Source organism: Electrona antarctica (genome assembly GCF_951216825.1).
Source record: "Electrona antarctica genome assembly, chromosome: 12".
NCBI classification, from domain to species: Eukaryota; Metazoa; Chordata; class Actinopteri; order Myctophiformes; family Myctophidae; genus Electrona; species Electrona antarctica.
Genome location: NC_136793.1, coordinates 41,714,835 through 41,732,932, shown reverse-complemented (window position 1 = coordinate 41,732,932; position 18,098 = coordinate 41,714,835). Strand labels below are relative to the sequence as shown.

The 18,098-nt window shown below is 41.7% G+C and overlaps 1 protein-coding gene across 1 annotated transcript in view; it reads left to right on the top strand.

Annotated features, from left to right (window-relative positions):
* The window catches only part of ncor2 (nuclear receptor corepressor 2), a 167,517-nt gene extending 157,397 nt beyond the window's left edge, over window positions 1-10,120 (top strand). The window contains exons 42-47 of the mRNA XM_079516981.1: window positions 1,671-1,805; window positions 2,165-2,301; window positions 3,806-3,862; window positions 4,676-4,861; window positions 5,402-5,581; window positions 6,245-10,120. Of these exons, the coding sequence (XP_079373107.1) occupies window positions 1,671-1,805; window positions 2,165-2,301; window positions 3,806-3,862; window positions 4,676-4,861; window positions 5,402-5,581; window positions 6,245-6,459 (910 nt within the window). The 3' untranslated portion in view covers window positions 6,460-10,120. The remainder of the gene's footprint in view (window positions 1-1,670; window positions 1,806-2,164; window positions 2,302-3,805; window positions 3,863-4,675; window positions 4,862-5,401; window positions 5,582-6,244) is intronic.
* Window positions 10,121-18,098: the final 7,978 nt, after the last annotated feature.

The following is an 18,098-nucleotide window of genomic DNA, read 5'->3' as shown; positions in this document are numbered from 1 at the left end:
TAAAAGTGCAAGCATTGAACAAGCTCATGTTTTTGTTGAATGGTGAACGGAACGTATCTATTTGCAACTAATGCGCGTAATAAGCTTCATTAACTCCCATGAGAGTTGACGGTTATTGTTGCAAGCTGGTGAATGAAGACACTGTTTCTCAAAGGGTGCATCTGAATAGTCCATTGGTATCTAAATTGAATTTATGAAGGTAATTAAGTGAGTGAAATTACCCGGAAGTGTGTAGGCAGCAACCACGGTGAGAGCCAAATTATTTAAATGCTAGGGAAAGATGCTTCATTACTTCCTTTCTTATCTGCTTAGCATAGGGTACACTCGACCATCCTTTACAAAAGGAAAAGAGATTTAATCAGGGGTTTCCAAAAAATCTAACTGCGTGCAGCACATAAAGAATAAACCTGATGATTCAGATCATCTTTTAGATTTTTGGGCAGGTTAGCCACATTTATATAACCTACAACATGATATGATACATATCATAGGGGCGGCGGTGGCTCAGGGGTAGAGTGCCTGGATGGTAACCGCAAGGTTGCCAGTTCAAACCCGGGCTCCCCCAGAGTTACTGTCGAAGTGTCCTTGAGCAAGACACTGAACCCCTAATTGCTCCCGATGTGCTAGTTGGTGCCTTGCATGGTTTCCGCTGCCATCGGTGTATGAATGTGTGTGTAAATGGGTGAATGTAATGCACAATCTCTGTAAAGTGCCTTGGATAAAGGCGCTATATAAATGCACCATTTACCATACAGAATGAATATGCAGAGCAAAGTATCAAGCCTACAATGCACGTTTTCTTTCCATAAGGTTCTGCGTTTGTCTCTGTCACTTTCACCATGGAAGACCCACATCAGTGTCATCCGTCGTCGCATAATTACATAGCTTAGCCCTAGTGTAAATGCAGTATGATTCTCTTAGCACCATGGTTGTCTTTGCATAGTCCTTAAGGATTCTCCTCATCTTTTCTTGACCTCATGATGTTTTCCCTCAAGGTAAAGGAACTGTTCAGGAAGAAACTGTAGGACATGAACTTTTTGACTATACTTGTCCATGGATGCAAAGAACGCACTTGCATCCTTGAGAAGAATATACTTGACTTGAGACCAGAGAATGCATCTTTCTAGCTTGAGTACTTATGGTACAGCTGTGCACGTGAATGTGCACAGCTGCTCATTGCTCTAATCAGCTGTGTTTCAGTCAAAACAGCGTGACATGTTAAAAACAAAAGGTAAAAACTCAACATGTTCATGCATGCAGCACACCTATAATGACAGGGAAAATCTCACAGCAGTGACTCTTCGGTTACTACTGTAACTGACACAGTACAGGACTTCACCACAGGGTGGAGACAAATGTTATGTTTTTGAACGGCTGCATAATTTGGCTCAGGTTCAAATGCGTCTACTGTACTTCTTTCGTGTATCGTCGTCATATGTCCAGCTCAGTGTCAGAAAGCCACGCCATTGTCTCTGGTCCCACGTGGAAGAGGCCAGCCTCTGAAGGAGGTCTGTACAGAGGACAGGTGGTAATTATGTGGTCGGCAGTCTGCTCAGGCTCGCCACATACTGTACAAGTGTACAGTATACCTACTAAATCTGTTTTTAAAATGTCTGAACTTTCGAGTGTCTTATATAATAGATAAGCCATATGTGTTTTGTTTTCCACAGGTCTCCACCTCAGCCCAAGTCGTCTCCTGTCAGTTTATCTAATGACGCTATTGAGCCGGTGTCACCAGCTGGCGCGATCTCTGAACCAGAGATGCAAGGAGGCGCGTCCTACCCCAATGACCAGGGAGAGCAAGGGTAAGCAAATGGAGCTTATAAGGGCGGAATGTTGCTATTAGTTGGTGATTCTAATAAAGATGGCAGTGGAGTAAGAGGTACTGTAGATGTTCTTGGTTCGATCCCATCTCCTCCTGGCATGCAATGTCCTTGAGGCATACATTGGTAATACTGTAGTACACTTACTTATTATTCTTAGAAAACTAGAAAGGTCATTTTAGGTCGGTATTTGTAAATCATTCTTTTCAACTGGTCAAATCCTGCTCAATAGTTGAAAAGTTAATATTATGATTTATGAACAATGCTGGCTGGTTATCTTCATAATTTAGAATAAGATTAACATGTGTGTGTGACCTTCTATCCTGACCTACTTGATCCAGCTCCCGCTCGCCGCCAAACACCTCCCAGCCACCAGCATTCTTCAGCAAGTTGACGGAGAGCACCTCGGCCATCCTCAGCTCCAAGAAGCAGGAGATGATTAAGAAGATGACCGTAGTGGGAAGTGAGGGTGACTTCAGTAAGTCTGACCGACTTGTATAATAATCAAATAATGGCTGATATATCAGTCTGGCCTATATATATATATATATATATATATTGGCCAGGCTGATACATCAGCCATTATTTGATTATTATACAAAAAACATTACTACATTGGTATCAGCAATTATGTAGTCGATGTGTCTAATGTGTATAAGAACTCATAAATACTCGTGGTGCTTTATAACAATAATCATAACACATAAAGCATCCTATAATGATGTATTGTATTGTAACGCTTCTTAATTGATGGACACTCACAGAATTTCTTTAGGCAAGGATCATCATGTAATTGCGAACTCGGTGAGCCCTAACTATGGAAGCCAGGCAGAACATGTCTGTCTGTCTGTGTGTCGGTGTGACACCACCCGCCACCAGAGGGCGCAGTTACTATGGAAGCCAGGCAGAACAGCGCAGTTAGCTGTCTAACATGTGTGTTTGTATGTGTGTGTGTCTGTGTCAGAGTGCCACAACAGCCTAACGTGTGTGTGTGTGTGTGTGTGTGTCTGTGTCAGAGTGCCACAACAGCCTAACGTGTGTGTGTGTGTGTCTGTGTCAGAGTGCCACAACAGCCTAACGTGTGTGTGTGTGTGTGTGTGTGTGTGTGTGTGTGTGTGTGTGTGTGTGTCAGAGTGCCACAACAGCCTAACGTGTGTGTGTGTGTGTGTGTGTGTGTCTGTGTCAGAGTGCCACAACAGCCTAACGTGTGTGTGTGTGTGTGTCTGTGTCAGAGTGCCACAACAGCCTAACGTGTGTGTGTGTGTGTGTGTGTGTGTGTGTGTGTGTGTGTGTGTGTGTGTGTGTGTGTGTGTGTGTGTGTGTGTGTGTGTGTGTGTGTGTGTGTGTGTGTGTGTGTGTGTGTCTGTGTCAGAGTGCCACAACAGCCTAACGTGTGTGTGTGTGTGTGTGTGTGTGTCTGTGTCAGAGTGCCACAACAGCCTAACGTGTGTGTGTGTGTGTGTGTCTGTGTCAGAGTGCCACAACAGCCTAACGTGTGTGTGTGTGTGTGTGTCTGTGTCAGAGTGCCACAACAGCCTAACGTGTGTGTGTGTGTGTGTGTCTGTGTCAGAGTGCCACAACAGCCTAACGTGTGTGTGTGTGTGTGTGTGTCTGTGTCAGAGTGCCACAACAGCCTAACGTGTGTGTGTGTGTGTGTGTGTGTGTCGCTGCGCTCACGCAACAGCGCTTCGTGCTGAGCCTTCTCGTGGCGGCCCTGTTTTCACAAATTTTACAGTACCACACACTTCTCAATACTTCGTGATTTATTCTAATTGTTGTTATTGCAATTTACGAGCTGCGTTCGCTTCCCGCGTCTTGTAGTAAGGGATAATTGTCGGTGGTCTAGGACTCTTGAAGTTTGGAATCGGCATCAGACCCAAACGTCTAACCCACACCTTCAACATCAATAATATAACCTCATGATGTGATTTAACGAAGGGAATCGAATGGGCTCTCACATAAAATCATCTTCACACTTTCAGATGCCGGTCAGCCTGGAACAGAGATCTTCAATATGCCGGCATCATCTACCACCGCAGGTAAGCTGCAGACATTTTATTAACTATCAACTGAGACACTAGCTAGGTGAAGAATACTGCCTTTCGTGACGCATCCTACAACCGGTTTTCAGCATGAGTGCTAGGGTTCCACCCCCACCACCCCCCCAAAAAAACCTCTTCCACAGGATATATTATGTGGGAGGACAACAAGCCCTGAGTGTCAGGTGGAACTGGGCTTGTATTTATCAGATGTAAAAATAGACAATACTCAATGGAGTGAGCAGAACGTCCTGGGTGTTTAGACTGGCCTTTCCGCCTCTGGAGACTCCTACCCTACATAATGTCCACTGATAACCTGAACGCTGTGTCAGCACTAAACCAATGGCTGTTCTGTCACTGTGGTTGTGCCGACTGGTTCTTATTCAGAGCGGAGCCTGGCTATAATATAACACAGTATAATCCTCTCACTCAGTCACTCGCAAGCTTAGGGGACACAAAATAAGTATATTTTGTGTATTTTCTCATTCGTGTCATAATGACGTCCTCCCTGGGGCTGCAGATGTAAATTGGCTCGTTACTATTTCTGATGTGATCAGTAACCAATTAAATAAATAAATGTGATGCAAGAGTGTGGTCTAGCCAACACCAACTCGGCAACTGAATCGCTGCCCACACTCTCCTATCTCCCATCCTAGACACTGAAGAAGGCATGACCAAAAAAAACAAAAAAGGATTTCATCGATCCCGTTTGATATCATTAAAAAGGACCTAAAGATGTGTATACTCGTCCAAGGCCCCCCCCTGGCTTTATTATAGCACAAAAGGTGATAACTCCCCGTTCCCCCCTTCCAGGACCTGTGAGCATCCGCAGCCATCCGGCTCCAGAGACCTCCGGGAACAACATTGGCCTGGAGGCCATCATAAGAAAAGCTCTGATGGGGACGTATGACGACCAGGCTGAAGAGCGCCCGCCCTCCAGCGTGCCTGCTGCTATGCCCGTAGTTGACGGACGTGCAGAGGAGTCCTACGCACAGCAAGGTCAGAGATCCCCTAAATACTATCCATGTAGTTGACGTAAAATTCAAACATTCATCACGGTCGTCGTTTGCACCGTGTCCTGAAACCATTCTTCCAGGAGACTATATAGTATAATAGTTCACTATTGGATCCGTGCAACTTTGGATTGCTAAAATCTAGCGACATGTGTTGCGCTTGCGTGCAGCCGTTCACTTCCTTGTTTGCGGCCCGAAAACCTCGCCATTCTCTCTAAATCTACGGCGCTCTTCATGGTTTTGACGCCGATGTTCTGTCCTAATTTCTGACTTAACCAAGCATCTCGTTTGGAATATTAACGCTTCTAAAGAGAGATCAGACTAGGTAGCGTGGTGTAGTAATGGAACATTATACCTCCTGCTTCTGGGGGGAAATGAAAGGCGGGCTTTTCAGAGTAAAATCTGCCTCATCTGCTGGGCACTCAAGCGCCTTTATTTTTAAAAATTCCGTCACACTAAAAGTGTTAATGGGTCAACGGTGTGTGTAAAGACGTGTAACGCAGCGGGTTGCTCACTGTGTGTCCAGGCGGAGGGAAGAGCTCAAAGAGTAGTGGACGCTCTAATGGGAGGAAGACCAAGTCCCCTGGACCAGGCTTATCGGGCGGGGAGAGACCCTCATCTGTGTCATCCGTTCACTCGGAGGGAGACTGCAACAGACGTACGCCACTCACCAACCGTGTGTGGGAGGACCGGCCCTCTTCTACAGGTAAAGCTTCCTTTCACAATGGTAATGTCCACTTGGGTTTGAGGACCACTGGTCTAGAGTTGTTCCCACTGTGGGAAAATCCCGTAGCAATGAAATAGGGGGAGTTACCAATTGTGCTGGTCAGATATTATCATCGCTGTCGATGAACCCTTGTACAGTATGTCCAAAACTGTTGCTATTCAGGAAATGGTGGGGAAAAAGAACCTGTGGATCCAATGTAGTTATTTAGTCGCAAGCTCTTGTTAATACTTTTCAACGGTTAGATATTCATAAAACCCACAAACAGACTTAACCACTTTCACTTTCAATTGTTTAAAAAAAAGAAATAGTGGAAATAGGAGATCTACAAGCTCACAATGCGTTGCATCACGATGCGTTATCGGCTAATTTTGCTATTTTTGCACGACATTCTTTACGTAAAAATATGGAGATGCTAGGTTTCTGCCCAACAATAACAATATGTTTGTAAAAGAATGACATTAGAATAGTAATAAAACAGGAACCATACTAGGAAATAATAGGAAAGGTTGGTTGTGATTTAATTGTAAACTTCACGACATTTTCATTCTTTGTTGCTTGCATTAAATATCCACACTTCAATAGCAGCACTGACTAGTAATGCAGGAAGTAAAATTGTGCTGTGCTCTTTTTCCTCTTATACAGGCCCCACCCCTTTCCCGTGTAACCCGCTGACAATGCGGTTCCCCAGCGGAATGGGGTCTGCCCCGTCCCCTTCCTCTGGCCAAGCCGGGGCCCAGGGGCCGACCCAGGGTCAAGGTCAAGGGGCCGGGCTGGGACAGGGACAGGGTCGACCCCCCTGGGAGGAGGAGAAACCGCTGCTCTGCTCTCAGTACGAGACGCTGTCTGACAGCGAGTGACGGCCGGAAGACCTCCACCATCGTCGGAGCAGCACCTTCTAGAACTGTCGACTACATCCACACTGCTGCAGACCCACGCACGCACACACACACACACACACACACACACACACAACTCATACAGTACATGCATCATTCCACTATACATTTCCTTTCCTTTTCATTGAGCGAAGGATCGCAAACATCTGGCCCTCTCCCGTGTCACACAACTGAGAACCCAGACACAGTGATGTGCTGGAACACTGCTGCTCAGTGTGTGTGTGTGTGTGTGTGTGTGTGTGTGTGTGTGTGTGTGTGTGTGTGTGTGTGTGTGTGTGTGTGTGTGTGTGTGTGTGTGTGTGTGTGTGTGTGTGTGTGTGTGTGTGTGTGTGTGTGTGTGTGTGTGTGTGTGTGTGTGTGTGTGTGTGTGTGTGTGTGTGTGTGTGTGTGTGTGTGTACACGCACACACGCACGCATGTGTTTGTGAGCACGCACAAGACGTGTGTGCGTATGTTTGTGCTTCTGTGGTTATGCACTCACTCCAGGACTACTCTAAAGGACAAATCACTCTGTTTTGTTTTCTTTGCGTATTGTTTTTTTTTTTTACTTTACTCTTTGGTTTCCCTCTTACTGGCCTTATGAATACGGACAAATTGACCCACAGCTTATGGGATTCACTGCTCTAGTTTCCTTTGACGGTTTGTAGAAGAGACTCTGTTGACGCTGTGATCAGTCTGTGGTGATCTGGTCTCCTCAGTGGCTTTCTCAGGGCGGAGTGGTGGACAGTGGACAGACTGGACACCATGTCTGGGCTTGTTTGTTCCCCCTGAGCTCAATGAATGCCCCGACCACAGAGCGTGGTCGTGGTCGTGGGCTAATTGACCTAGACAATGACACACTGGACTGGCTTGCTGCAACGGAGCTGAAGGTCTAAGGACATACGACAGAAGAAGAAGAGCGTCACCCTCACAGCCCTCAACACCACTTGCATTATTATGTCCTCTGTTGTACTCACCCACTTGAACCCCAGCATCCCTCTTCTGGGGTGTGCGTCCGGCAAGACAAAATCTATTTTCCTGCGAAGATATTTAGTGTAGCCCCTTGGGAATCAACTAAGTATACGGCCCATGAGAATATGGTCAACCAAGTATTGGACCCATGAGAACACAGTCAACTAAGTGTGGGGTTAAAGTGGTTACAAGGACCTCTCAAAGCACCTGGTGGTCAAAGCTTGGTCAGCAAAGCACAGTCAAGTACAGCGAACTCCAGGTACAGACGGCCTGTGCACTTCTACCACTACAAGACTACATAATGATGGATGGAATCACATGTCGTTCTCTTGTTTTGGTTTTCCTCCTTCCTTTTTATGACTTTTTTCCTTTCTCCCTTGATTTAAAAAAAAAAAAAGAATGAAAGAAAAAAAAAGTCAATCCTGTCCTGTGTTTTAACAAGTGAGCTGAGAACCTTTTTAGTACATTTTTAATGGTGAATTTTTTCGATGGTGTCAGTTGTCGTCTCTTATCTGCAATGGATTCTTATCTTATGAGGGGAGGGAGGGGAGGGGTCATGTGGGGAGGGTCAACGTCATTGGTTTACAGGGTATACATGCTGTTCATTGCTGACGTCATCGTATGTTGAGATGGGTTCTCAGAGGAAGGCGAAGGCATGCTGTCTCCAAGGCATCCACAAACAGAGAGGGAAGGTGGGTCGGGTGGATGGCACTGAGACATGTGACACTTTCTCACGGTTTTATTTTTTATATTAACCATGTCTGTTGTTTGTTGAGAACGTTTTTCTTTTATTTTTTTATGTTAAGCACTTAGTCGTCAAATCTGTTCACAATGGCATTCTTTATAAATCTGTGTTTCGCGGGAATGAATGGACTTTAGCAAGAGCATAGAGATCTCTTGCTATGGGGATGAGCACCCTCTTTGAACACCTGTCTCTTTGGATTTTCTTTTTTTTTTAAAGTCTCACCACCTGTATATCCTTTTAATTGCTCCCGCACTCAAGCGACAATCACAGTTGGCGAATAAGGGCGATGTGGCCGCTTTGAGCTGGAGGATAACAACCCTTAAAGCTGCTTCAGAGGCAACCCTCCCTCCCCCGACCCAAACATCCAGAGTTGGGAGTTTGCTTACATTTAGAGAGGTGAATAAAAAGCCATCTTTCTATGAACCCTTGGTCCATGGCGGGGTCCGCCATAAGACCGCCACGCCGAATTCCCGTCTCGGAGCTGTTGTGACCTGTTTGACCTCTGACCTTTTGTTGTCTAGAAGAGCAGCTGGGGCTTGCCTAGGCAGATTTTGTACAGTTATGAGGTATTTCTAGTGTTAAGTGCCATTTATTTTACATATACAGTACTGAAGTTACCAAGTGACGCACAATTTTATTTTTGTCCTTTTTTGTTGTTCCCCTACACCAGGGACTCCACACACAGAGAAATTTGAGAACTTAAGAGCTAGTTAAATGTCCTTTTTACAATTTTCATGCCCCTCCCCCCCAAACCCCAAAATATCTATCACACCCTTATAACTTTTAATCAACACAGTTCCATGGGTTTGTGAAACCCATATGAACATCTGCACCAATATAAAATATCTCCACTACAAGGCGTATGATGGAGTGCACGCCCTTGTGTTTTCATTGTAGGAGAAGAAAAAGCCAGGTTGGTAGTTGTATGTTAACGTTTTCTGTTCTGATGTACAGTACGGTTTTACCTGCAGTATTTTAAAAGCCACCTCTCTGTAATGTATGGGAATGTTGTTAGCTTGTGATTGTATGCAAACCAGGCAGGGCACAATCTGTTTTTCATGACTTGTGCTTTGAAGATCGAGGGGGGTGCAGGGAATTGTCCTGTTTTAGGGGCTTAGAGAACCTAACCTCTCGAACTACAGTTCTGTATGTCACAGTGGAGACTTGTGGGTCAGAAATAAATGTGACCATCGTAGACTACCTCCTCTTCCCCCCCTCTTGACCCTAGCTGTCATCGATGAAGTGCCCACAATGTAATTTTGGCAGACTGCTCATCATCAGCCATGTTTTAGGTCCAATCTAAAAATGTAGAGTGTGTTTGTAACTCAAACGTTCCATCTCTCTACTGGTCCCTCTGCTATAATATGAAATGGTCATAGAACAGTGTGACAGAAAAGCGACTAAGCCATATTCAGACGTGTTCCCTAATCAACTGACAAGAAACTTAAATGAGTTGTTTTTAAAACTAACTGAATTGTCACTGAACAATCACACTGTTTCCTGATTTCTGTTCTCATTGCTTGTTTTGATTTTAGTCGTTTCTCTATTGGTAACAGTTTTGTTTGCAATCAACATTTTTTTTATATTGAAAAACAACTGAAAATAAATGGATAGCCGATACATTTCCTGGACTGTCTGGGGGTGGGTGGGGTTGGTGATTACATTACAACAATGTTAAACCATATTGTGCATAATGATTTTTTTTTTTATTATTATAACCCACTGTATAATAGCAAGGATTGTATATAGAACTGAAGAGATGTACATATTTATGTGGCTTGCTTCAAGGTTGGTATTTACAGAAAAACTATTCACACTGTTAAATTCTACATGCCCACCAGCAAGCTTTGTGGATAGCAGTGTAAAAATGAAAAACAAAAAAAGACACTGCCTTAATGTTTAAATAAAAAGCTTATTGCCATTGAAAGTAATGTGTATGTTTATTGTGTGATGATGATGATGCTACTCAAGGCTGTACTTAAAATTCAGTACTTACTGAAAATGAAATGGAACAAAACTAGTATAACTTTTATTCAGAACTAACGCAAATGCACTCGATTATATGAAATTGTAATATACATTACAGTACAAATGCCATTGTGCGCATAGAAGTGCACTCACCTTGGCAGCCGCTAAGTACAGCAACGAACTGCACATCTTTCACGAATTGAGAGCTTTACAACAGAAAGCCAATTGGGACTATTAAGTAATTTGAACACTGCTGCCTGCCAGTCACAATGTGGGACAGGGTCTCAAATCAGTGCGGTTTGCGTGTTCATAATCCTGGAGCGCCATCTTGTGGTGAGGATAACAATTGCATGGAACAAACTAGAGATGAGATTGCTAAAGAAAAACCCAAATCAAGTTTTAAAAGACAGTTGAAAGGCATCTAGAAACCCCAAGGTAAGGTACAAACTGCAGCCAGGTTATAAAACAGTCAAACACAGAACAACTTTTAGAAATATAGCGTTTTCAAATTTGATTTTGGCACAAAAAATCACTTACTCACACACATGCTGGAGCTTTTTACTTTGAAATGTTTTGTAGTTTTTGAGTTATTCAACTTAAATGCCCAATGCATTCTCAATGGCAATAGCACAAACTTTGACAGTAGGTTCATCTTACCGTGGACATGTTTGCCTGAAAAGAAATCTTTGAAATGTTTCATAGTTTTAGAAATATAGTGCTTTCAAATTTGAGAATTTTATAATGGGGCTCAATGGCAGCTCTATGGCACGTCAAAAAATCACTTTCTCCTAGAAACTCCATTCACATTTTTTATAATTCAGCTTACTGTGGAGACACATGCTGGAACTTTTTACTTTGAAATGTTTTGTAGTTTCTGAGTTATTTAACTTAAACGCCCAATGCATTCTTAATGGCAATAGCACAAACTTTGGCATGCTACTAGTCCTACATACTTACACCTAGAAACCCCATTCAAACCTATTTAGGTTCATCTTACGGTGGACATGTTTGCCTGAAAAGGAATCTTTGAAATGTTTCATAGTTTTAGAAATATAGTGCTTTCAAATTTGAGAATTTTATAATGGGGCTCAATGGCAGATATAGGCATGTCAAAAAGTCACTTTCTCCTAGAAACTCCATGCACACTTTTTATAATTCAGCTTACTGTGGAGACACATGCTGGAACTTTTTACTTTGAAATGTTTTGTAGTTTCTGAGTTATTTAACTTAAACGCCCAATGCATTCTTAATGGCAATAGCACAAACTTTGGCATGCTACTAGTCCTACATACTTACACCTATAGAAACCCCATTCAAACCTATTCAGGTTCATCTTACGGTGGACATGTTTGCCTGAAAAGGAATCTTTGAAATGTTTCATAGTTTTAGAAATATAGTGCTTTCAAATTTGAGAATTTTATAATGGGGCTCAATGGCAGATATAGGCATTTCAAAAAATCACTTTCTCCTAGAAACTCCATTCACACTTTTTATAATTCAGCTTACTGCGGAGACACATGCTGGAACTTTTTACTTTGAAATGTTTTGTAGTTTCTGAGTTATTTAACTTAAACGCCCAATGCATTCTTAGAGGCAATAGCACAAACTTTGGCATGCTACTATAGTCCTACATACTTACACCTAGAAACCCCATTCAAACCTATTTAGGTTAATCTTACGGTGGACATGTTTGCCTGAAAAGGAATCTTTGAAATGTTTCATAGTTTTAGAAATATAGTGCTTTCAAATTTGAGAATTTTATAATGGGGCTCAATGGAAGATATAGGCATGTCAAAAAGTCACTTTCTCCTAGAAACTCCATTCACACTTTTTATAATTCAGCTTACTGTGGAGACACATGCTGGAACTTTTTACTTTGAAATGTTTTGTAGTTTCTGAGTTATTTAAGTTAAACGCCCAATGCATTCTTAATGGCAATAGCACAAACTTTGGCATGCTACTAGTCCTACATACTTACACCTATAGAAACCCCATTCAAACCTATTCAGGTTCATCTTACGGTGGACATGTTTGCCTGAAAAGGAATCTTTGAAATGTTTCATAGTTTTAGAAATATAGTGCTTTCAAATTTGAGAATTTTATAATGGGCTCAATGGCAGATATAGGCATGTCAAAAAGTCACTTTCTCCTAGAAACTCCATTCACACTTTTTATAATTCAGCTTACTGTGGAGACACATGCTGGAACTTTTTACTTTGAAATGTTTTGTAGTTTCTGAGTTATTTACCTTAAACGCTCAATGCATTCTTAATGGCAATAGCACAAACTTTGGCATGCTACTAGTCCTACATACTTACACCTAGAAACCCCATTCAGACCTATTTAGGTTCATCTTACGGTGGACATGTTTGCCTGAAAAGGAATCTTTGAAATGTTTCATAGTTTTAGAAATATAGTGCTTTCAAATTTGAGAATTTTATAATGGGGCTCAATGGCAGCTCTATGGCACGTCAAAAAATCACTTTCTCCTAGAAACTCCATTCACACTTTTATAATTCAGCTTACTGTGGAGACACATGCTGGAACTTTTTACTTTGAAATGTTTTGTAGTTTCTGAGTTATTTACCTTAAAACGCTCAATGCATTCTTAATGGCAATAGCACAAACTTTGGCATGCTACTAGTCCTACATACTTACACCTAGAAACCCCATTCAAACCTATTTAGGTTCATCTTACGGTGGACATGTTTGCCTGAAAAGGAATCTTTGAAATGTTTCATAGTTTTAGAAATATAGTGCTTTCAAATTTGAGAATTTTATAATGGGGCTCAATGGCAGATATAGGCATGTCAAAAAGTCACTTTATCCTAGAAACTACATTCACACTTTTTATAATTCAGCTTACTGTGGAGACACATGCTGGAACTTTTTACTTTGAAATGTTTTGTAGTTTCTGAGTTATTTAACTTAAATGCCCAATGCATTCTTAATGGCAATAGCACAAACTTTGGCATGCTACTAGTCCTACATACTTACACCTAGAAACCCCATTCAAACCTATTTAGGTTCATCTTACGGTGGACATGTTTGCCTGAAAAGGAATCTTTGAAATGTTTCATAGTTTTAGAAATATAGTGCTTTCAAATTTGAGAATTTTATAATGGGGCTCAATGGCAGATATAGGCATGTCAAAAAGTCACTTTCTCCTAGAAACTCCATTCACACTTTTTATAATTCAGCTTACTGTGGAGACACATGCTGGAACTTTTTACTTTGAAATGTTTTGTAGTTTCTGAGTTATTTAACTTAAACGCCCAATGCATTCTTAATGGCAATAGCACAAACTTTGGCATGCTACTAGTCCTACATACTTACACCTAGAAACCCCATTCAAACCTATTTAGGTTCATCTTACGGTGGACATGTTTGCCTGAAAAGAAATCTTTGAAATGTTTCATAGTTTTAGAAATATAGTGCTTTAAAATTTGAGAATTTTATAATGGGGCTCAATGGCAGCTCTATGGCACGTCAAAAAAGCACTTTCTCCTAGAAACTCCATTCACACTTTTTTATGGAAATTGGAAATACTCAAGTAAAGTACAAATACCTCAAAATTTTACTTAAGTACATTACTTAAGTAAAAGTACTTAGTTACTTTCCACCACTGCATACATCCATGCAGCTGACCTCCCCATTGGTGGATGTGATCTTGGCAACCAGCCCAGGTGTGTTCTGGTCCTGTTGACCCCTATGGCAGCTATTGGCACGTCAAAAAATCACTTTCACCTAGAAACTCCATTCACACTTTAATTCAGCTTACTGTGGAGACACATGCTGGAACTTTTTACTTTGAAATGTTTTGTAGTTTGAGTGATTTTCGTCTTTTTTTTAAATCCTCAAAAATGATGAAAAACGGCATGCTATAGTATGCCGTCCGAGGCCATGGGCCCATGGTCTCGGAGTGATTTTCGTCTTTTTTCAAATCCTTTTAAAAAAACGGCATACTATAGTATGCAGTCTGAGGCCATAGCCAATGGTCTCGGAGTGATTTGTCTTTTTATCAAATCATCAGAAATGATGAAAAACGGCATGGCATAGTATGCTGTCCGAGGCATGGGCTATAGCCCATGGTCTCGGAGTGATTTTCGTCTTTTTTTCAAATCCTCAAAAATGTTGAAAAACAGAATGCTATATTAAGCCTTCTGAGATGGGCTATAGTCCATGGTCAAAAATGATGACGTCACGTTTTTTCGTCACGCTTTCTCGTCACGCTTTTTCGTCACGCTGTAAATTATAACAAAACAAACTAAGGCACTGGTGTGGTACTTCTGGTTTTCCAGAACGGGGTTCAAGTCCCTGGAGTGCTCTGCTCAGTGTGTTGTATTTACATGGTTTATATAAAATGTCTTCTCATTGTGTTGCCTTTTCATAGATGATAACCCTCAGGTTCTCTACTGTGTTTGTACTCCCTACAGTTAGGTTCCCAAGTCTATTTATTCCATATGATTTCTGTTCACTAGACCCAGAACAAAATGAGAGTCTCTTATTTTTGTTTGAGAAAGTTCTCACACGTATATTTCTTCTGCAAAAATTTGTGATGAAGTGATGTTTTATGAGCAACACAACACTGACTCATCAAAGTTGGTTTGGGAACTTTATACATTGTGAGATACTGTGTTCTTATATTATCACTTTACCCAAATACAGCTCAATGTGTTCTTATCTTATCACCACTTTACCCAAATACAGCTATAGTCCATGGTCTGGGAGGGCATACTATAGTCTTATGAAGGTCATCTATACAGGTCAAGGTCATTGATACTGGTGAAGGTCATTTACCAGTCTGTGGCAGAGGTGGCCGAACGGATAGCGGAGCGGTCTTGATACCGGAAGGTCGCCAGTTCGAATCAGTGGTCCGACACGTTAAAATTACCACCGCTGAAGTGCCCTTGAACAAGGCATTGAACCACTACGATGAAATGTGTTCTATGAGCAGGGCCTGGCTGGAAACAAGTTCTTGAGCTTAGCCCAGATACCCTGGGTAAATATAGTAATCATTTCATTTCATTTCATGAAGGTCATCTATACTGTTCAAGGTAATTTATACTGTTCAAGGTCATTGATACTGGTGAAGGTCATTTACCAGTCTTATGAAGGTCATTTATACTGTTCAAGGTCATTTATACGGTTCAAGGTCATTTATACTGTTCAAGGTCATTGAGTGGCGCACCTATATTGCATGCTATAGTAAGAAGTTTTTCACGATTTCGGAGGATTTAAAAAAAAAAGGTGAAAATCACGCAAAAGCGAAAGGCTATAGTCCATGGTGTCGGAGTGCATACTATAGTATGTCGTTTTTCACGATTACGGAGGATTTTTAAAAAAAAGGTGAAAATCACACAAAAGCGAAAGGCTATAGTCCATGGTGTCGGAGGGCATACTATAGTATGTCGTTTTTCACGATTTCGGAGGATTTGAAAAAAAGGTGAAAATCACGCAAAAGCGAAAGGCTGTAGTCCATGGTCTCGGACCGCATACTAGTATGTCGTTTTTCACGATTTCGGAGGATTTAAAAAAAAAGGTGAAAATCACGCAAAAGCGAAAGGCTATAGTCCATGGTGTCGGAGGGCATACTATAGTATGTCGTTTTTCACGATTTCGGAGGATTAAAAAAAAGGTGAAAATCACGCAAAAGCGAAAGGCTATAGTCCATGGTGTCAGAGGGCATACTATAGTATGTCGTTTTTCACGATTTCGGAGGATTTGAAAAAAAGGTGAAAATCACGCAAAAGCGAAAGGCTATAGTCCATGGTGTCAGAGGGCATACTATAGTTTGTCGTTTTTCACGATTTCGGAGGATTTGAAAAAAAGGTGAAAATCACGCAAAAGCGAAAGGCTATAGTCCATGGTGTCGGAGGGCATACTATAGTATGTCGTTTTTCACGATTTCGGAGGATTTTAAAAAAAAGGTGAAAATCACGCAAAAGCGAAAGGCTATAGTCCATGGTGTCAGAGGGCATACTATAGTATGTCGTTTTTCACGATTTCGGAGGATTTGAAAAAAAGGTGAAAATCACGCAAATGCGAAAGGCTATAGTCCATGGTGTCGGGGGCATACTATAGTATGTCGTTTTTCACGATTTCGGAGGATTTGAAAAAAAGGTGAAAATCACGCAAAAGCGAAAGGCTATAGTCCATGGTGTCGGAGGGCATACTATAGTATGTCGTTTTTCACGATTTCGGAGGATTTAAAAAAAAGGTGAAAATCACGCAAAAGCGAAAGGCTATAGTCCATGGTGTCGGAGGACATACTATAGTATGTCGTTTTTCACGATTTCGGAGGATTTAAAAAAAAGGTGAAAATCACGCAAATGCGAAAGGCTATAGTCCATGGTGTCGGAGGGCATACTATAGTATGTCGTTTTTCACGATTTCGGAGGATTTAAAAAAAAGGTGAAAATCACGCAAAAGCGAAAGGCTATAGTCCATGGTGTCGGAGGGCATACTATAGTATGTCGTTTTTCACGATTTCGGAGGATTTAAAAAAAAGGTGAAAATCACGCAAAAGCGAAAGGCTATAGTCCATGGTGTCGGAGGGCATACTATAGTATGTCGTTTTTCACGATTTCGGAGGATTTAAAAAAAAGGTGAAAATCACGCAAAAGCGAAAGGCTATAGTCCATGGTGTCGGAGGGCATACTATAGTATGTCGTTTTTCACGATTTCGGAGGATTTGAAAAAAAGGTGAAAATCACGCAAAAGCGAAAGGCTATAGTCCATGGTGTCGGAGGGCATACTATAGTATGTCGTTTTTCACGATTTCGGAGGATTTAAAAAAAAGGTGAAAATCACGCAAAAGCGAAAGGCTATAGTCCATGGTGTCGGAGGGCATACTATAGTATGTCGTTTTTCACGATTTCGGAGGATTTAAAAAAAAGGTGAAAATCACGCAAAAGCGAAAGGCTATAGTCCATGGTGTCGGAGGGCATACTATAGTATGTCGTTTTTCACGATTTTGGAGGTTTTAAAAAAAAAAGGTGAAAATCACGCAAAAGCGAAAGGCTATAGTCCATGGTGTCGGAGGGCATACTATAGTATGTCGTTTTTCACGATTTCGGAGGATTTGAAAAAAAGGTGAAAATCACGCAAAAGTGAAAGGCTATAGTCCATGGTGTCGGAGGGCATACTATAGTATGTCGTTTTTCACGATTTCGGAGGATTTAAAAAAAAGGTGAAAATCACGCAAATGCGAAAGGCTATAGTCCATGGTGTCGGAGGGCATACTATAGTATGTCGTTTTTCACGATTTCGGAGGATTTAAAAAAAGGTGAAAATCACGCAAAAGCGAAAGGCTATAGTCCATGGTGTCGGAGGGCATACTATAGTATGTCGTTTTTCACGATTTCGGAGGATTTAAAAAAAAGGTGAAAATCACGCAAATGCGAAAGGCTATAGTCCATGGTGTCGGAGGGCATACTATAGTATGTCGTTTTTCACGATTTCGGAGGATTTAAAAAAAAGGTGAAAATCACGCAAAAGCGAAAGGCTATAGTCCATGGTGTCGGAGGGCATACTATAGTATGTCGTTTTTCACGATTTCGGAGGATTTAAAAAAAAGGTGAAAATCACGCAAAAGCGAAAGGCTATAGTCCATGGTGTCGGAGGGCATACTATAGTATGTCGTTTTTCACGATTTCGGAGGATTTAAAAAAAAGGTGAAAATCACGCAAAAGCGAAAGGCTATAGTCTATGGTGTCGGAGGGCATACTATAGTATGTCGTTTTTCACGATTTCGGAGGATTTGAAAAAAAGGTGAAAATCACGCAAAAGCGAAAGGCTATAGTCCATGGTGTCGGAGGGCATACTATAGTATGTCGTTTTTCACGATTTCGGAGGATTTAAAAAAAAGGTGAAAATCACGCAAAAGCGAAAGGCTATAGTCCATGGTGTCGGAGGGCATACTATAGTATGTCGTT